General features: G+C 33.6%; 1 protein-coding gene across 2 annotated transcripts; it reads left to right on the forward strand.

Moving 5' to 3' along the window:
• The first annotated feature begins 107 nt into the window (after positions 1-107).
• LOC148957024 (intraflagellar transport protein 172 homolog) lies at positions 108-20,643 on the forward strand. Of its 2 annotated transcripts, XM_089097344.1 has the most exons (6): positions 108-372; positions 4,011-4,181; positions 8,625-8,828; positions 13,188-13,424; positions 16,575-16,745; positions 20,196-20,643. In XM_089097344.1, the coding sequence occupies exons 3-6, from the start codon at positions 8,694-8,696 to the stop codon at positions 20,412-20,414; spliced, it is 762 nt and encodes a 253-aa protein (XP_088953470.1). In that variant the 5' UTR covers positions 108-372; positions 4,011-4,181; positions 8,625-8,693; the 3' UTR covers positions 20,415-20,643. The 2 variants fall into 2 exon arrangements, with proteins under 2 accessions (XP_088953470.1, XP_088953480.1); XM_089097354.1 differs by lacking the exon at positions 16,575-16,745.
• The last annotated feature ends 1,066 nt before the right edge of the window (positions 20,644-21,709 follow it).

A 21,709-nucleotide genomic window follows, 5' to 3' on the forward strand; every position in this document is an offset into this window, starting at 1 on the left:
TTAAATTTAGTTTAATCTAGGTTGAATTTTATATCAAATTCTGATGAATTTTCCTATTTCCGTTTGACTCGTTTAACTACTGAATCTTTTTATTTCTCATAGGAAGCCGGACTTCATGCTGACGCAGATCGTCTACGCAACAAATATAGCTTACCGTCGCCATCTAATAATGCCAAAAATATTCAAAGTGACTACTTAACTTCATTTCCTAGATCGTTTAACTTAAATATCGTATCTAGTCCATCAAGTTCCTCAGCCATAGACAAGTTTGTAGAAAACAATGATTGGTCAAGTGCTTTAGCGTTAGCCTTCTCCACGAATTCAGATGTTTTACCAGACCTTCTTCACGGATGACTCTCTTCTCTGGGTGATGTAAGTATTATTCTTTAATGTTAATATGTTTCGAATGTCTGGGAATTGTAATGACCTGTAAAATATTCACTTAACCCATTTACCAAAAGTACCGTCAAAGTGACGATTGAAAAAGGAATCACGAGGAGAGTAATCTCCACAAACTTAGAAGGATGAATTATCAAAATCCTTAGAAAATCAAGAAAGCTTGCAAAAATCCCTAGAAAACCCTAAATAAAAAAATCACCCCTAGAAGAACTCAAAAACCCCATTTCAGGGGAAGGGTTGTAATGTGGAGTTCTAATATGTGAAGATATTGTGTTACTTTGTCAATCATCAAAACAGAGCACCATCTAACACTGATATCACTATCTAACGTTCTACAGGTTTGGTCCTAAATTTGATTTAAGGCTAATAAAAATAATTGTTTTATTTGGTTTTTCATCATTAGGATCTTCCTGGGTAACACTAAATACTATTGTTTTCTGTTTTTTCTTTTTTTCTTTTTCGTCTCAATAATTGTCTCCTCCTACCAATTTCCCACAGTGGTTTTAGATAGTACAGCTTTAATTTCAGCAGCTTTAGCTAATTTAAGTGGGTAATTTACAAGTAACTTAGGGGGTACCAATTGATGGGGGCCAGTCACCTCCAGGACTTTTTCCTTCCCTGTATTTTCAAAAATACCTTTTTTGGTATCATGATTCGAATCCTTGTCCTCCCCACCCTCACTTACGTTTTGTAAATTGGTGCCCCTGAAGAAGCTGCGCAAATAGTCTTACGTATATCTCAAATATGTTCCTTTTCATACATATTGCTGTTGATATTTAATAAAAATTACTATCCGTACGATAGGATTACGAGAATCCCAAGAAAAAAGGGAACTCAAATTCTAAAATAAGTAAACCTCTCTTTTAAAGAGTTTCCTCTCTGATAAGAGTGTTCCTTTCTTCTAATATTAATTCTTCTGCTCAATCCCCCGACAGCAAATAATTTAGAGTGATTCCGGTCGCGTACATTTTCCGACGCTAATCTTAAAGTACCAAGAACATGAAAATCAAAACATTTTTCGCCCCCTTGACCAAAATAACTCACAGTGATTCTTTTCGCGTACACTTGCCGACACTAATCTTTAAGTAACAAGAACATCAAAATAAAAACAATTTTTGCACCCTGGTTCTTGATTTTCTAAGATTTTCTTTTGGTTGTTTTAAAATTAAGAAGTTTTTAGGGGTTACCTCAATTTCGATAGTATTACCACGCTGAACCGTGAAAAAAGGACAACAAATTAATTAAACTGTAAAATATTTTTTGTACATAACATGTTCAACATTACCGATCTGATGATTTCTAAAGGCAGTTATACTTTCAAAAGATAGCTACACCTTCTTAAGCAATTTGGCAATACTGCACTTTGACAACATTTTTGGCAACACAAAAGCTGTATAGATGATTTTTTTTTTCTCCAATTTTTTACCCGCGTCCCTTTTTTTAATACGGTGCACGCTACTACTTAAAACTGCATAACTGCATATGGAGGTTTTTTTAAATGAATTTTTTAAAAAGTAAAATTTATTAATTTATAGCTTATGTTTTGTTTTTTAAACCCCTTCTGAGGTTGATATTAATTGTTTTTTTTCTTTTTGTGGATTAGTTTGATCATCCCTTCTCCATATAATGCTGTGCTTTTGGAGGGGATGTGTGTATGTTATTTTTTTGTTAATAATTGATATCAAGTTAAATTAAAAATTAATTAAAATTAATCGTGGATTTTCCCTTGTTTTCAAAATGAATGTGGTTATGCAAATTTCTGCTTAACCAGTTCAAAAAATTAGATTTCATTTTACTCATTTTTACTCTATGTTCCGGATTGGGTGTGAAAATCGTTGCTAAAAGGAGTAAATACAACCGTCGGATTTTAGCGAAGTTGTACTCAATTGTGACTGACCTGCGGTATCTTACCTAGTCTGTTTCCAATTTTCATAAAAAAAATCGAAAAAATCCGAAGTTTCCGTGCTGCTTGCTCAGGCATTTAGCATTCCTATTTTATTTGCTACCGTAGTATATAAAATAGAAAAACTGAGAAAGATATTAATGTTCCAAATCTAACGGCTTAACTGGCCTGATTGGATGAGGGGTTGTCTGGTTCTTCAATTTCGACGTTTCATGGTGTTTTCGCCTAGTTGACCCTTTTCATGTTGACTTTCGCTTCTTTTTCTTAACACATTTTTCTTTACTACTGTTTATTTTATTTAGAAGTGGACTATGCAAAAATTGCTATTAATTTACCTAAATATTGATCGGGTTATGTCATATTTATTTTGAATTATTCACAGAAAGTGGTTATTTTTCTATAAATTTGGATATATGGTCCTGTCCCTTCTCTGTGGAATTTTTGAATTGATGATTAACTATTTAGTAAGGATGAGGGAGGGGGAAGGGATAAGATATTTTTTTCGCCGAGCAGCTGATATGTTTTTTGAGTCGCAAGGCCATATCTAGGGAGGTGGGTAGTGGGTTTGAACCTTCCCCCCACTCCGAAATGTTTGTCCGACTCGTAAAATCGTAACAGAAATGAATATAAATAAATTTTTGATGCGTTTTTAATTTTTTTTTTTGTCACTTACTAAATGTTACAAATATAATATCTCAGAAATCTTAAGGTAAAATCGCTGTCTTTGCTGATTAACTATTTAGTAATTGCTGATTAGCTAAATCAGCAAATGCTTATTAGTATTGCTGATTAACTATTTAGTAAGGATGAGGTAGGGGGAAGGGATAAGATATCTTTTTTCGCCGAGCAGCTGATATGTGTTTTTTTAGTCACAAGGCCGTATCTAGGGATTTGGGTAGGAAGTTTGAACCTTCCCCCCACCCCGAAATGTTTGTCCGACTTGTAAAATCGTAACAAAAATGAACATAAACAAATTTTTGATGCGTTTTTAATTTCTTTGTCACTTACTAAATGTTACAAATATAATTTCTCCGAAATCTTAAGGTAAAATCGCTGTCTTTGCTGATTAACTATTTAATAATTTCTGATTAACTAAATCAGCAAATGCTAATTAGTATTGCTGATTAACTATGCAGTAAGGAGGAGGGCGGGGGAAGGGATACGAATTTTTTTTCGCCGAGCAGCTGATATGTGTTTTTTGAGTCGCAAGGCCGTATCTAGGGAAGTGTGTAGGGATTTTGAACCTCCCCCCACCCCGAAATGTTTGTCCGACTCGTAAAATCGTAACAGAAATGAATATAAACAAATTTTTGATGCGCTTTTAATTTTTTTTTGTCACTTGCTAAATGTTACAAATATAATATCTCCAAAATCTTAAGGTAAAATGGCTGTCTTTGCTGATTAACTATTTAGTAATTGCTTATTAACTAAATCAGCAAATGCTTATTAGCATTGCTGATTAACTATTTAGTAAGGATGAGGGAGGGGGAAGGGATAAGATATTGTTTTTTTCGCCGAGCAGCTGATCTGTGTTTTTTGAGTCGCAAGGCCGTATCTAGGGAGGTGGGTAGGGGGTTTGGACCCTCCCCCCCCGGAATGTTTGTCCGACTCGTAAAATCGTAACAGAAATGAATATAAAAAAATTTTTGATGTGTTTTTTTTCTGTTACTTACTAAATGTTACAAATATAATTTCTCTCAAATCTTAGGTAAAATCGCTGTCTTTGAATGAAGTACTTCCATTGATTTCTCGTTATGGTGCATACTTACCCACTGAATCCTTAGAACTACTTCTTGCTGCTGGAAAGGAGCTGTGTGGTCAGCCCTGGAGCTTAGACTATAAAATATGGGCGGAAATCAGAGACTGTTTTTGGAATGCGGTACGTATTAATCAAGTATACTTTACAAGTGATTGTACCAGTATTTCCACTATCTTCAAGTTTTTCGGAGTTTTGACGGATTTCACCGAAAAAAAAATTGTTTTTCCAAAATTTTCCCGGAAACTAACATTCATAAATGCACGAACATTTACACGAAATATTACTCGTTAGTTTTTGTTACTGTTGATTTTCAGGGAGACTTCGAAAATATAATTTTCTTTATAGAAACTTGGGAAAACCCTGTAAAGATTCGGGGATATTCAAAGGACTGGGATTGTACCCGCAGTAATTTTGAATGATGCATAGAAATGTAACCAAATGATTTACTTCATTATTCTTCAATTTTTTTAACAATCGAGTAGCCATTTTTTCTATAGTATCGTGTCAGGTATGTCGATGGGGGAGGAGTGTTCGTTTTCCCTCCCTCAGGTTTGTTTGCCTAAATCTAAAAGATAACCTTTTTCGGCATTTTCTTAGAAAAATACATTTTTGGGTATTTTCATTGAAAAATTCAGAAAATAGCAAAATTGCTCCCCCCCTCCTCTAGATATTTTGAAAAATAAATTTTACTACAGTTTGTGAATTGATGCCCCTCTCTGGTGGGCTAATAAAGTATTTACCGTTTTTTTCTCAATATTTATAATGTATTTGAAGATTCTAATAGGGGACTTGTAGCGAAACTGCCCATGGTAATAAATGGTAAGTAAAGAGTGATCTGTTCCGATAAATACCATAAATTTTCTGAAAACAACATATATACTTGTACATTTCGAGAATCTGCTTCTTATGCTAGTCCAGATATGTTAAATTCGCTAAGTTTTAAAGTTATCTACTATAAGTCATTGGCTCTAGAAATTGCATAATACTGGGGAAAAACTAATTTTTTCCGAACAGGACAGTTACGAAGACGTTCTTATTAATATTTTCCTAAGGGTAATCGTACTAAAACAGTACGCTTAGGAAATTGGCAGAGGGCCCATTTAAAAAGTAATTTATAGGTCATGCGCCTATCAGTAACAAAAGAGGTCGCACCATAGCACGGTGCTGTTTTGAGTGTTTTGTGCCACAAAACAGAAATATTGGTAGTAATAGGACCAAATACAAACAAATGGCAATTCAAAGATTGACTAACAGTGTCCTAATTCGTTAACATTAGTTTTGAAAATAATGAGTTAGATTTAGAATCAAGAAACCGGAACAACGTGCTTCTAGAATTTCTATTTCTAGAGTTTATATTTCTAGAATTGTCACTCAAAGCTGCATTTAAAAAATAGCGTCAGTAAAATAAGGTAAAACGATATTCTGGAAATCTATCTAATACATCATCTTTTGGATCCGTAGATACTGTATACAGGGTCCGTATCCAAGTATTTTTGTTGAGGGGGGGGACAAAAGAATTTTTTTGGCGGAAGGATTATAAAAAACTTAGAACGCATAAAAAATCTGCTTATATTCATTGTTGTTACGTTTTTTTACAAGATAGACAAACTTTTTTTTTGGGGGAGGGGGGTTCAACCCCTCTCCCCCTGGATACCGCTTTGTTGTGTACCCTTTCAAATGCTAAATTTCTCAGTTTTTTCACAGATCAGTGGCTTATGTATCAAAAAGCTGAGATAATTCAAACAGCGTTATGTTTTATAACATGCTTTGCAAAGGAGAATGAATAAACTAAAAATTGAGTTTTTGGTGTGGTCATTGAGCAAACGCATTGCCTTTGGTCATAGAGGTGCCTCTCTTGATCCAATATGCAAAATCAGAGAACAAATTACTTGAGCGAACAGTTTATATTGCCCTAGAACAAATTCTTTTGCTGAGGAACCCTAGGATCAAAAATCCCTTTGTCTTTTGTTACTTATTTTGCTTCATATTTGTTTTCTTCTGATTTACCGGCACTTTTCCCCTAAAAGCAGGGGTAAGTGTTGAGAAAAAGCACTTTTGACCGTCACCTTCCAAATCAAGAAACAGAAATAACCAGAAGGGCCTTGAGGCTGTACAAATTAAGAGCTGTCAGGTTAATTCTCAAACAATAGCTGTGATTTAAGTGATTTTATTTGGAGAAGTTAAATTTTTTTTAAATCATGTTTTTTCAACTGAAAGTAAGGAGAAACATTAAAACTTAAAACGAACAGAAACTATTAGGCATGCGAGGGGGTTTGCCCCCTCGTAAATACCTCGCTCTTTACGCTAGACTTCAAATTTTGTTCCAATTCTTTAAGAATGACCACTGAATTATTACGTACATTAGGGGGGTCGCCTCATAATTAATAAGAATGACTTTTGAATCACAAAGGCCTTTTAATTAGAATAAATAGCTTTTATGAAAGTACTAAAAAAAACTTTCGCGTAAAGAGCGAGGTATTGACGACGAGGCGAACCCCCTCATATACGTAATAATTTCTGTTTGTTTTAAGTTTAATGTTGCTCCTTACTTTGAGTTAAAAAACTTTTTTTTTATTTAATTTTTGATCGTTTTTTTAAATAATGCTGGGAAATCCGGCACCTTTGTGAAAAATTCCCTTCTGCGATAAAAATTCCTCCGCGGAAAGATCCTCACACTTAACCTTCTCAAAGCTTAACCCACTTACCCTCTTCACCTTGCTATATAAAAATTTTGATCGGGTGGCTTTGGGAAAAAAATGAGCGTGGTAGGGGGCGTAATTGCCCTCTAATTTTTTGGTTCACTTAAAAAGGGCACTAGAACTTTTAATTTCCGTTCGAATGAGCCCTCTCGCGGTATTCTAGGACCACTGGGTCCATACAATCACCCCTTGGAAAAAAGCTAAAACAACAAATAAACACTCATCCGTGATCTCCAGGATCGTGATCTGAGGGCTCATTCTGGCAAAAAATAGAAAATTCCACATTTTTGCAGATAGGAGATTGAAACCCCTACAGTAGGATTCTCTGATATGTTTAATCTGATGATGTACCTTTTGATGGGTAAGAATAAACTTAATGCAACTTATATATTTGAAATCAGCATTAAAACCCGATTCTCTTGATGTATCTATTGGTATCAAAACTTCGTTTTTAGAGTTTCGGTTACTATTGGGCCGGGTCGCTCCTTACTTACAGTTCGTTACCACGAACTGTTTGGTATTTTATGGAAATTTCTGAACGAAATGGAAAACTATTGGTTTCACTTTCTTTCACTGATTTATATTTGGAAAACGAAGAAATCAAGTCTATATCGCTATATAGAACCACTGAACAATTTATTTGTCATTTAATGCAACTAATTAATTATTAATATTAATTTTTAATTGTATATAATTCAAATAGCATACAATATTAAAACACCAAATACACCGTAGAGCCAATGCATGAAACCTATCCTTGAAACCTACAGCTATTGTTTTAGACGGTAAAACTATTTTCCTAAAAAAAAAACCTAAAAAAAACCTAAAAAATTGCGCTTAAAGGTATGAAGGACAGTGAAATGAACTCTTGTTCAAATTACGTTAGTAAAAACTCATAAAACTATAGATATTCTTAAAATATAGTTATAACTAGAAGTTAACTATTTTATAAAGAAAAAGACCTCTATATGCAATTATGGTACTTGGAACACATTCTAGTCAGTGTTGCCACATTAAACTATGAAAACAAATAAGTAAAACTACTTTGTTAATTGGACAACGCTTTTCGTCCCGTCCATAACAAATAAAATGTTAAAATAAAGTTTAATAAAAAGTAAGCTACTGAATATTTGCTTAAGCTGTTTGGTGTCTCACTGCATATTTAGCTTATTATTTTCTGATTCTTCGTCCATCTTTTTCAATTTAAATCCCGCTATTGCCAAATTCAGAATGAAGGCATATGGAGGTCTTTTCATTGAAAAATGAGTTCCCAATTGTTCATTCTTTTTTTTTTAAGATGTATATATCATGATATGATTTAATTGCTGTGGAATAGTATAATTTCATTGAGCAAAATTAGTCTTTTCTTGAAAATGAAAAAAGTTGATCCTTATAAATGATAATTCTGTTCATTCAATTATTTTGGAGTTTTCTATGGCGAAAAAACGTTACGAATTTCCAACACTTAAGGCTGTGCAACTTTATAGCACACTAGTGTTCTAGAATCCCACGGTTTTAGTGTTTCAGTTGACATTTTTGACAGTTTATGAAAATTTTTTGACAATGCTAAGTTTATGTGAAAATTTTTGTGTCATTCCCTAGCCCATTTTCAAATCTTTTATTTGTTTAAATATGTTGAAAAGGTTGTAAAACATTCGAAAACGTTCGAATATCATGGTTTTGGCGGGGTAAAAGGATGTATCTGATACTAGCCAATCCAACAGTGGAAATATAACGTATTTTTGGTTGTTAGGCTTGTGCTGTTTTTGCGACTGTACGCTTGTCACAAAATCGCATGTTTCACAGTGAACATAAGCCTCAAGTGTTTGAAAAGGGATATCACCCTTATTTTATATTATTTTAGGCTGAACTCTGGGGTTTGAGTGACAATCTTCGCCCAATTGTCGAGCGATATTTTTGGGCGACACATTTAATGGCAGTGAAGTGTGCCAGCGCTAGTCAAATCAAGTCTGAAAGTTTAGCTGCCAAAGCTTTGATTGGTCTCTTAAGATACACAGATTTGATACCTGCTGATTGGCTTTTTCTAGAGGCTGGAAAATACGCACAGGTAGTATTTTTAATTTTTTTTTTTTTAGGATTCAAATTTTCTTCCACTTTAGAAAACCTAAGAAAGTATTTCAAACCCGGTATTCGAATATCAAATATCAAATGCGAATATCATCGCTTTTCGGACACGACAATATTCCGGTCTTGAAATCTCAAACCCGGTGTTCGAATATCAAATATCAAAAGTGAAAATCATCACTTTTTGAGCACGATGGTGTTCCGGGCAGGAATGGTTGGGTTTGGTAAATGACATAGCCGTGTTTCAGACGTCATAAAAGATTTTCGTACAAAGGTATTACAGGTATTCACCAATTACAGGTAAAGGTATTCGTAAACAGGTATTACACCAATTACAAATGAAAAAGTTACATTCCACAAGTATTAAATGCATATCGAGTTTGAAAAAAAGCATTATTCGGTTGGAATGGTTTTAACAAATAATAATTTTTAACAATTGGACATGAATCTTACAAATCTGATGAATAAAATTTTCTGAATCTGACAGTTTAACAATTTTGTATAAAATTGTATATATAATAGTACAACAACAACTGTATAACAATTTTGTAATAGTGTTGGTATAAAAAGCTAATTAAAACACAAAAAAAGCATTATATGGTTGAATAAGTTTTAACAAATGATAGGTTTTAACAATTTAAATGGAAAACTTTACAAATCTGATGAAAAAATTTTTCTGACTAACTATTTAACAATTTGTTATTAACTTTGTAAAAAAAAAAAAAAAAAAAAAAGTTTTGCTGCAATTTTACCGAAAATAAAATGGCAATTCAAGGAATAAACTCAGAAGAAAATAAAAGCATAGTTGTACAGAAATTCTGGGTGATGGATGTCTAGAATACCATAATAGAGACAAATATAATGAAAAGTAGGTTCTGTTGAAAAGCAACAAAAGAAGTTGTTTTAAAAAGTAACCTATTATTTATTCGAGTCTATTAAGTGCATTAAACCGAAAAATAAGTCTCAGAAGTATAATTATGTTATGGCTTGAATATCAAGTGCCCATCAATTCGAAATATTATTGCATAACTTTTTTACATAAATTAATTACAAATGACATACAATAACATAATCTTGCTAATAGAATTACAAATACAACATGCTATTTGAAGCCGAATGAGTGAAGCATTTCATTGAATGAAAAACAAATTTTCATATGAATTCTTCTGCGCAAAAGAAACCTCTTCAAAACGGTTTAAATTCAAAATATAATCAGCATAATTAAGAAAAGACTAATCTAGACTATGACACAATAAACTAGGCTTAACCAGCTATCGTCTTAACCTAACCTAGGTTAAGCCTAGCTTAAGCTGCTGAGTTTAATGTACACTGATGTTGCATAAAGCTGGTTCAGAAATAGGGATTGTTTTTTTAAACATTCAACATGAGATTCTAGCGTTTAAAGAAAAGGCGAATCCATAAAGTTTTCCATTCTCTAACCATTTAATTACGCTGTCGCTCTTAAGGCGTTGAAGGCAAAATGTCAAATTTTCAAACAGTTCATGGTAACAAACTGTAAGTAAGGAGCGACCCGGCTCAATAGCAACCGAAAGTCTAAAGATACTTAAAGTTTACAAAAATACTTTAAAAACGCATTAGAAATTCGTTTATATGCATTTTGTTACATTTTTACAACTCCGACCAACGTTTTGAGGGGTTCAAACCCCCTACCCCCCCTACATACGGCCTTGGTAGGAAGGAATCATTTCTTAATAAAACAAGAAAGCGTTGCCTATTCCTTTTTACCTAAGTTAGCATCAAGAGTCAAAAGAGCCATAAGAGTCAAAAGTGAGGAATGGACTGGTTTGTGCTTATCTTCATGAAACAATCCCTTAGTGCCTTAGGCTACATTGACAGTGTTCTACTCGAACTTCCTAAATTTCGAGGAAATCAGCGTCTCAATGATTCCCTCTTTTCTCTTATTGGTTGTCGTTAACATTAATAAAGATACACTAAATATACGACAAATAATAAAAATACGAAACAATAAAGATACGACGCAATAAAGATACAAAAAATCATTGATAAGGATATGGCACTGTTAAGGCAGTCATAAAAAGTAATTTCTCGAAGCTAGCTGGTTAAAGTTAATGTTTTTTGTGCATTTATTTTTTTTTAAATACTATACAGCAAAAAGAAAAACATAAGCTGCTAATTCCTGTCACAGCACGACAAGGCTCTGGTTTCTTGCATTTTCTGTGTCCTATATGCGCATATGTTAAGGTTGCTAGGATACTTTTATTGCTAACTGTTTAAAGGACAGCGTAATTTTCTAAGGTTTTCGTTTTGGCACAACCGTCACAGCGGTACAGCCAAAGATGGTCCCCCTAGATCTGACTACACCCCCTCGCCCTTCCCTTCCGGCAAGAACACCAATAATTATTTATAAACCTTGACGGCAATATAAAGGTCAATCGAATAGTCAATAGTCAATCATCTAAAATGGCGTTGCGTTGTTTAAAACTTGAGTGAATATACTCTTCTATTAATATTTTATTTATATGACTGCCATTATCATTTATGTAATGGGCATATATTAAGCTCGTTAACTTAAAATGAAAAAGAAATATGTAAATAAATTGTAGCATACGTAAAAGAAAATCTTAAAAGAAATAGTGCTTACGATGTTCTACCTTACTCCTTATCGTCTGAATGAGGCTTTCGAAAGGTGACCAAAATTTCGTGGGATTCAAGAAGAATAAATAAAGATATACATTATGAAAGAGAGGAAGAAAATTCAAAATAGTATGTTAAAAGTAGGTTTTACAATCAACTGAAAGTGTAAATCATTTTATGGCTGAATAAATAAAACTGTAACAAAATGTAACAAAAATTAAAGGGAAATATAAGGTACTAAAGGTTATGACAAAAAGAAAACACTTTATTTCAAGGAATAAAACGTACTTTCTTTTTGAAATATGATGTGAGATAACTATGTCAAACTACAGAAAAGAATGTAGATTTAGAGTACGTCAGCGGAAACGTTAGATTTTTTGTTACTTTGTATTGTATCACTATCACACATATCTCTAGAGGTTACTTTCTACAAATGTCCACAGGATAAGGTTAAATATTAATTGGGAAACCTTTGTTTCACGTAAGCCATAGCACATCTTCTAAAATCACAAACTAAAGTTGAATGAGGCTTTCTGCCTCAAATGTCCATTTGGGAAAAAATTGGACATTTGGAATTTTAAAAATATTTTTCACTTTGCAGCAGATTTAGTTTTTTAAGCTATGTTTGCAGTGTAATCTATTTTTTACTATTATAGATGACGTTTAAGACATTTTAACTTTCAAAACTAATCCAACTTTTGTTTGTTTTGTCTCCTTCTGTTGTTTTCACTAAGAGCCTTGTTGCTCGCTGATTACTCAATTTCTGTTATTTTTCGTATGTCTTACTGTTTATTTTAACAGTATAAGTATTAAGTGAAAATTATGAACATAAACGACGCTTATAAACACAAATATCGAGCAATACTTAAAAATTAGAAAAAGAATTAAGTAAGCATCAATTTAAATATTAAGTAAGCAGATGTTAATATTGAGTTAGAGTATAAATATTATGACCAATTCTTGTAAAAGAAAATTAAAAAAAAATACAAATTATGAAAAGTATATGATTACCGAAAAAATTCTTTTGTCTTTTTGTAGAATGGGCACAAAAATCCGACGATATACCAACAATCTTATTTCCTAATGTGCTAGAGGAATTATTGAAATTGCAATAGATTCTGGTGGAACAGTTGTGTATATCTACGGACAGTGGAATTACCATCTTTATGCCCGTAAATTTAATTCAACCGATGTAATGATTCCAGAGACAATATTGCTAAAAAAACATAAGAAGAGCCCTACAGCCTTATACTTATCCTTTTCAAAATGTGTTGTAGTTCTAAATATATTTTGAAGCCTATACCTAAAGATTATATACCCATGTACCATATCTAAAGATTTTCTACATTAAGATGCGAAATATATGTGTTGTAGGCGGTAAAGCATGAAGGGTCAGGAGGAGCGCTTGTAGTCGTGTTTGCCTCAGGCGGATTAGTGCCACAGTGAATTGTTAATAGTAGTAGTAGTAATAAAACCAGTTAGCTATAGACGTTTTTACTGTACTTGTTTATTTTCCCCTGGGGTGCTCATTATACTAACATTGTACTAAAGGGGGATGGTAGATGGTAGACAATATTATTTGAGAGAGAAGTTTGATCCCACTTTACCGTCTTATTACATATTGCCTGTAAATTACCTTGACTGAAAGAAATTTTGAGAAATTATTTCCTAGATTGTTTCCCTTTCAGGACGAATCTCAGAGAGTAATTATCAACTTTATTTTCAGCGTCAAGAATGGTTGACAGCTGCTTTTATTCTGTACAACGCGGGGCTGGATCTTTGCGATGTCATAGAAGAGGGCACTGTTAGTGATGGAATAGATCCATTAGAATGGGAGGAATGGGCAGAGCTTGGAGTACCAATTGATCAGCTCCGACTGGAAGAGCTAAAATGCGAGGAGTCAAAGATTGAAAAGGCCCGAGATTGGGTCTTATCGATTTCATTAGATCCTAAAGCTGCTAAGGTACGTGTAATGTGATGTTTTCTTCGTCAGTTTCAAAGCAGAGGTGTACACAGTCTAAAATTTTAACCTATGTATAGGACAGACTAGAGCCGTCCAAAGAGGGGGATGACCGGAACAAGCTGCCCCGGGCACCGTGGATGTGGGGAGTTGGTGCACCGTGGCCAGGGGGCTGGCAACTTTGACTGTCAGCCTTTAGAATGTTTCCTTTATTATGTTTCCATCTTTTTTATCTATTTACTCTGGAGTTTCTTTTATAATGTTTCAATTGGCACAAAATATTACTGACATTCTGAATTGTAACAATTTAAACGATTTGGATAGCGTCTACTTCGATTCATGGGAAACACACGTACAAAAAGAAAAATACTCACTGTTCAGGAATCATGTTTTTTTTTTTTACTTTCAACAAGGCTGTAAAATAAAAGCTAGATCTAAAAATAAAAACTAGAGCAGTGGTTCATTTTCGCTTGCCAAATATACATCAGCAGGGTGCTACGAATATTTTTTGGCAGCAGGCTATTATTTGATACCGTATTTCTTGTTTCAAATCTATGTTATTTACTTTCGTATGTCGTAATTCTGGCTGAATAGGGTCTGATCTAGCTCTGCTAGATGTCGCTAGTAAATAGAGTAGAGGGACAAAATCTATGTGAATAACGGTTGACTATTCTTTGAAGACATTTAGTCTTCCTGGAAAAAATATTACTTCAGGCCTTTTTTTAAGTCTAGCATACAGTTTCTCTGTTCTGCTTGTATATTCATTTAAATTATGGTCACCGCATGTCCTCTGCAACTAATAATTGAATTCTTGAATTCGGCTTATAATCCGAATCTACTTTTAACGGACAATTTTTAAAGGCTCAGAGACCGTTCAACCTGTTTGACCACTTTTCCATCCGTTTACCTTAAGGAAACCAAAGGGACGACTTTCCAATATTCTACAGACATAATAGATCTTTTCCTATCTCTGTGAACATTTTTACAGGCTGAGAGATCGTTTTCCCATTTTCTGCGTGCAGTTTTAGTATTTTCTTGTATTTCCGTAACTATTTTTGCAGGCTGTAAGACCGTTAAACCAGTGTGTCCGCTTTCTTATTCTTTGTGTAACGACACAGTTTGCACTAAGGGACTCAAAGAAAAAAATTTGCTACATACATGATAGGTTCTTTTTCTATTCCTGTAACCGTTTTTTACTACCTGAGAAACATTTTTACCAGTGTGTCTGAAAGTATTATTACTTAATTTAACTTTATTTTTTATTTTTTATACGGTACAAGATTGTATAAGAGAAGAAAAGAGGGGGTAAAGCTTGAGATATCATTAAAAACCTGATGGAATGGCCAATACTTACTAAAGCTCTCACTCATTTATGCAAATTAAACAGAATAAATTCAATTTTCATTCATTTGAAACATCTTATCCATTTAAAAGAATAAAAACAGATAAAAATTCTCAAAACTCACAATCATTTATTAGATTCATCCTCCATTTCGAATGCATACAAAACTTCCAATTCGCTTTTTTTTCTCTTACTTTTGCAAAAATTCTATGAATTTTCTAGACTAACAGTTCATTTGAAAGTTCTATTTCATTCTTATTTCTCCTTATTTCTCCCAAATTCTCATATTCATTTCTCATTGAATTTAAATTTGTCACTCTCTCTTATTTCTCTTTTTATAGACAATGATTTGGACTCTCCATTGAACTATGGACAGTAAGTCAAGGTTTTCGCAAGAGAAGAACCTATGCTGTTTATTTTTCTTCCTTCATGTGAAATTAACTATGAGAGAAGTCCGTTTTTTAAGAAATTCTTTGGCAGGTCACTTTCTGTGACCATACACTTTGGCGTAAATAAGGTTTACTAGTCTTTCCCTCAACCCCTATTTTTACATTCGTATTTGATATTCGTCAAACGGTTCTTCGAAAACGACAGTTACCCTTGAAAAAATACGCCATTGCAAATAATTGGTAGAAGAATTGGTAATCCATACACTTTGGCGACATACAGGTCTAATGTAGATCTTTGGGCGCTCTGTCTTGACGTAGAAAGGAAAGTTACTAATCATTAAGTATTACCTTAAACGAAATTTAACAATAAAAAACTGCTTACAACCCACTCCTTTATGGCATTCTTGAGTAGGTATGCTATTAGATTATTAGATTAAATCTATTTATTAAATCTATTAAATCTATATAAGATTATTAGATTTAATCTATTAGATTAAATAGATTAACTATTTAGTAAGGATGAGGTAGGGGGAAGGGATAAGATATCTTTTTCGCCGAGCAGCTGATATGTGTTTTTTTAGTCACAAGGCCGTATCTAGGGATTTGGGTAGGGAGTTTGAACCTTCCCCCCACCCCGAAATGTTTGTCCGACTTGTAAAATCGTAACAAAAATGAATATAAACAAATTTTTGATGCGTTTTTAATTTTTTTTGTCACTTACTAAATGTTACAAATATAATTTCTCCGAAATCTTAAGGTAAAATCGCTGTCTTTGCTGATTAACTATTTAGTAATTTCTGATTAACTAAATCAGCAAATGCTTATTAGTATTGCTGATTAACTATGCAGTAAGGAGGAGGGAGGGGGAAGGGATACGAATTTTTTTTCGCCGAGCAGCTGATATGTGTTTTTTGAGTCGCAAGGCCGTATCTAGGGAAGTGTGTAGGGATTTTGAACCTCCCCCCCCCCCGAAATGTTTGTCCGACTCGTAAAAAATGTAACAGAAATGAATATAAACAATTATTTGATGCGCTTTTAATTTTTTTTTGTCACTTGCTAAATGTTACAAATATAATATCTCCAAAATCTTAAGGTAAAATGGCTGTCTTTGCTGATTAACTATTTAGTAATTGCTTATTAACTAAATCAGCAAATGCTTATTAGCATTGCTGATTAACTATTTAGTAAGGATGAGGGAGGGGGAAGGGATAAGATATTGTTTTTTTCGCCGAGCAGCTGATCTGTGTTTTTTGAGTCGCAAGGCCGTATCTAGGGAGGTGGGTAGGGGGTTTGAACCCACCGCCCCCGGAATGTTTGTCCGACTCGTAAAATCGTAACAGAAATGAATATAAAAAATTTTTGATGTGTTTTTTTTTCTGTTACTTACTAAATGTTACAAATATAATTTCTCTCAAATCTTAGGTAAAATCGCTGTCTTTGAATGAAGTACTTCCATTGATTTCTCGTTATGGTGCATACTTACCCACTGAATCCTTAGAACTACTTCTTGCTGCTGGAAAGGAGCTGTGTGGTCAGCCCTGGAGCTTAGACTATAAAATATGGGCGGAAATCAGAGACTGTTTTTGGAATGCGGTACGTATTAATCAAGTATACTTTACAAGTGATTATACCAGCATTTCGACTATCTTCAAGTTTTTCGGAGTTTTGACGGATTTCACCGAAAGAAAATTGTTTTTCCAAAATTTTCCCGGAAACTAACATGCATAAATACACGAACATTTACACGAAATATTACTCGTTAGTTTTTGTTACTGTTGATTTTCAGGGAGACTTCGAAAATATAATTTTCTTTATAGAAATTTGGGAAAACCCTGTAAAGATTCGGGGATATTCAAAGGACTGGGATTGTACCCGCAGTAATTTTGAATGATGCATAGAAATGTAACCAAATGATTTACTTTATTATTCTTCAATTTTTTTAACAATCGAGTAGCCATTTTTTCTATAGTATCGTGTCAGGTATGTCGATGGGGGAGGAGTGTTTGTTTTCCCTCCCTCAGGTTTGTTTGCCTAAATCTAAAAGATAACCTTCTTCGGCATTTTCGTAGAAAAATACATTTTTGGGTATTTTCATTGAAAAATTCAGAAAATAGCAAAATTGCTCCCCCCCCTTCCTCTAGATATTTTGAAAAATAAATTTTACTACAGTTTGTGAATTGATGCCCCTCTCTGGTGGGCTAATAAAGTATTTACCGTTTTTTTCTCAATATTTATAATGTATTTGGAGATTCTAATAGGGGACTTGTAGCGAAACTGCCCATGGTAATAAATGGTAAGTAAAGAGTGATCTGTTTCGATAAATACCATAAATTTTCTGAAAACAACATATATACTTGTACATTTCGAGAATCTGCTTCTTATGCTAGTTCCAGATATGTTAAATTCGCTAAGTTTTAAAGTTATCTATTGTAAGTCATTGGCTCTAGAAATTGCATAATACTGGGGAAAAACTAATTTTTTCCGAACAGGTCAGTTACGAAGACGTTCTTATTAATATTTTCCTATGGGTAATCGTACTAAAACAGTACGCTTAGGAAATTGGCAGAGGGCTCATTTAAAAAGAAATTTATAGGTCATGTGTCTATCAGTAACAAAAGAGGTCGCACCATAGCACGGTGCTGTTTTGAGTGTTTTGTGCCACAAAACAGAAATATTGGTAGTAATAGGACCAAATACAAACAAATGGCAATTCAAAGATTGACTAACAAAGATTGCAATGGCGTATTTTTTCAAGGGTAACTGTCGTTTTCGAAGAACCGTTTGACGAATATCAAATACGAATGTAAAAATAGGGGTTGAGGGAAAGACTAGTAAACCTTATTTACGCCAAAGTGTATGGTCACAGAATTTCTCTTTTTATAGACAATGATTTGGACTCTCCATTGAACTATGGACAGTAAGTCAAGGTTTTCGTAAAAGAAGAACCTATGCTGTTTATTTTTCTTCCTTCATGTGAAATTAACTATGAGAGAAGTCCGTTTTTTTTTAAGAAATTTACAAGAGAAAGAGAGAGAAAAAAAATAGATCATACATTTTATCAGTGAGAATAGTTGAAAACTTTTAATTTATCATAAGATGCTTGAGATATACTAGTTCATGTCCGTTTTATGAAGTTCGGCTTCATTTTATGAAGTTCTTTTGCCATAGAATACGTTTCTTACTTACTGTCGGCGTGAACTAGGCGATGAACTGTCCTGACGGCACCAACAGCTTTTGGAATTGCTTCCGACGACCTTTTCGATCTATCAGCTGAAGCTCTTCCGGTGAAACAGCCTTCCTAACGGAATGTATAGAATACATATCAGTCATAAATAAATTAAGTATACGTTTTTTAACTATGTTTAAGTTCTGGAGCGTAATCATTCCAGTTTTTCATGAGATGAGGATAGCCTACTGTACATGGAAGCAAAGAGCGACGTTAAAACCTAAAGCGAGCAGGAATTGCAGTAAATGGTCAGGGTTTAGCTGTTCACATCAACGTCTAGCTTTCCTAATAGACCTTTAAATGGTGGTTAGTTAAAAACCTATTAAAATGTTATAGATATAATCAATCGGTGATAAAAAAGGTTCTATTCACCTGTGACTTTAACGGCATTCGTTCCATCCTCCATAATTAAAAAATAGCAATGTATAATAATTCAGTAAAATTACAAAATAAACTAAGATTATCTTAATAAAAGGTGACTAGCGCGCTCCCTTCCTCAGACTAATGATATCGTCTGATTTTTTAGACTCAACCCCGTTTTTTGCTTTCACTTAAAACCGATTATTTTTCAAATTCATTTTTAAATGAAGTAAAACATTCCACCTAAAATATATTTAGTTTCGGATATCAACGTTGGAGTCTATGACGCAGCTTATGAATTTCATGGGGGGGGGGGAATAGCAAGTGGATGCCTTCTGAACAGATGTAGGCCTACTAAAAATCTCCAAAAAATAATGTGTCTGAAATGTATATTAATTAATTCAAACTACAAAACAAACTAATATCATCATAAAGAGAGGTAACTACCGCACCCCCAATTTGTGATAACTTTCGATTGTTTTCAACTTAACACTATCTGCACTTTCGTTCAAAACAATCAGTTTTAAGATTCATTATAAAGTGAATCACAATATTCCACCTGATATATTTATTTCTGGATATCAGTATTGGGGCCTATGGTAGACTTTTTAAATTTCCTGGAGGAAGAATGACGGGTAGGATGCAGTGCTAAGCCTCCTATTGTAAAATTTAAAACTTATTAAAATGTAACAAATACAATCAGTTGGGGACAATAAAATTTTATTTACCTATCGGATTTTCAGGGCATTCTTCCCCTCGTCCATGGTAAACAAAAAACAAAAAAAACTATAAAATATTGTAAATGTATGTTAATTAAGGTAAAGTACAAAACAAACTTAGATTATCATAAAGAGAGGTGACTAGCCCTCCCCCAAATTTTTGGAAACTTTTGATTATTTTCAACTTAACACTGTTTTAACTTTCGTATAAAACAATTAGTTTTAAGATTCACTCTCAAGTAAATTACAATATTCCACCCGTAATATTTATTTCAGGATGTCAGAATTGGGGCCAATGATAGACTTTTGAATTTCTTGGAGGAAGAATAGCGGGTAGGTGCATTCTGACAGGATGTACTGCTAAGCCTCCTATTTTAAAATTTAAAACTTTTTAAAATGTAATAAATTCATCCAGTTGGAAATAACAAAATTTTATTTACATAATTTACAATTTATTTACATATTTTATTTACATTTACAAGATTTATATTTTATTTACATTTATTTACAAGGCTTTCAGGGCATACCTCTTCTCGTCCATAGTAAAAAAAATAATAAAGTGTTGTAAATGTATGTTAATTGAGGCATAAAGAAAGGTGACTAGCATCCCCAATCTTCAAATTTATAATAAATATTGATATTTTTAGGTTTAACGTCGCTTTATGCTTTCATAAAAAAAATATTGTTTTTAAATTTCATCCTTAAATGAAGTAATACATTTTGATATATTTATTTTAGGATGTCAGCATTGGGGCCTATGATGGCCTTTCTGAATTTCTTGGAGGGAGAATGGCAAGTGGAAGCGTTCTGACAGGATGTACCGCTAAGCCTCCTATTGTGAAATTTGAATGCCAATTGGCTGCGTCGCGCACGGATTTCGATTTGCTTAGAAGCGGAGACAACTGGCCAGACTTGGAAAATTTCTTACAAAAAAAGCTTGGAAGGCCTGTTGAGTAATTTATCTCAAAAAACACTCTTTTGGGAGGAGAAACAGTCTTGGGTAGGGAAGAAACATCTTTTTTCTGAAAATTTTCAGCTCTTTTGCCATGTTTTGTTAATTTTGATGGCTAAGAGGAGACTTTCCCCCTTCTCCCCCAAACGATGTCTGTATAATCTACAACTTTTGTTAACAGCTTTTTATTTTCATTTGCTTAAGTTTTTTAGTAGATAAATAAAAACATCTAGTCCACAAAACATTTAATCTTACGACTTTCCGATAAGGCTCAGGGTAGTTCCATAACGTATTTCGAAATTCAAGTAAAAAACCCCCACAAAAAGTATATAATAAAGATGTCAAGAAATCCTATCCTACTATGTTAAACAATCGTGTCAGATATCAGACATGCTTTTAAACAGAGTTATTCCTAGAGTTGGTGGCACCAGGGGAAAAATTAATTACAGAGCCCCCCCCCCCCTCTTGACTCAAAAATAAGCAAAAAAGCCGAATCAAAGCAAAGAACTGGATCAAAGCGTTGACTACTTGTTGCATAATCAATTTATTCAATTGATCCGTTTATGCTTATCAAGCAATATTTCTCCAACGACCAAAGGCTCAATACTGATAGGTAATCAAAGAAAAGTTAGTGATTATTTCTTAAATTACATTTAATCCTTATAATTTTTTTCGTAAAAAATGAAATTTCCTGAATGAGCTTGCTTTTAAAAGTGAGCATTCATAAAAAGAAAACTTTTAGAAAAAAGCTAATGACGGACGAGCACAAACACTATACTTACCGATTCACCAAAAAATACTCAGTTGGACATCTGAAGGACATCTGAAGGACATCAAGGACATCAAAAATTACTCAGTTGGAAAGGTAATGCATACCATTTGTCTGTATGTTAAACACACAAGCGCCCATTTTACCCACAGTTGGATTAAGGGTGCCTCGTATGTAATTTCTTTGACGAGGAGGGGCGTGGAGGGGGGGAGATAATTTTTTTCAAAATAACAAAACAGGCGAATTACATAAAATATTCAGAAGCAATCATAAACATTCGGTAATTTCAAAGGAGAGGCCAGGGCAAAGGCCACATATACCTTTTGTTCTCCATTGGATTAAGGTAATTCTCCAAAATTATGTGATTTGAGTTTGATTTAATTTTTTCGGACAAGCGCAAAGACTAGTTTTTTAGTTCAAATGAATAGATTTTTGGCTTAAGTTTCAGTATGCATTCCATGAAAAATTTTATGGTGAATTCAGAACTACGATCGCAGATTTTTCGTCGCCCTTACTTTTTGCTTAATACTT

The sequence above is a fragment of the Artemia sp. Qi Xiang Cuo genome, chromosome 1, assembly GCF_049724085.1.
Source record: "Artemia sp. Qi Xiang Cuo chromosome 1, ASM4972408v1, whole genome shotgun sequence".
In the NCBI taxonomy this organism is placed as follows: domain Eukaryota; kingdom Metazoa; phylum Arthropoda; class Branchiopoda; order Anostraca; family Artemiidae; genus Artemia; species Artemia sp. Qi Xiang Cuo.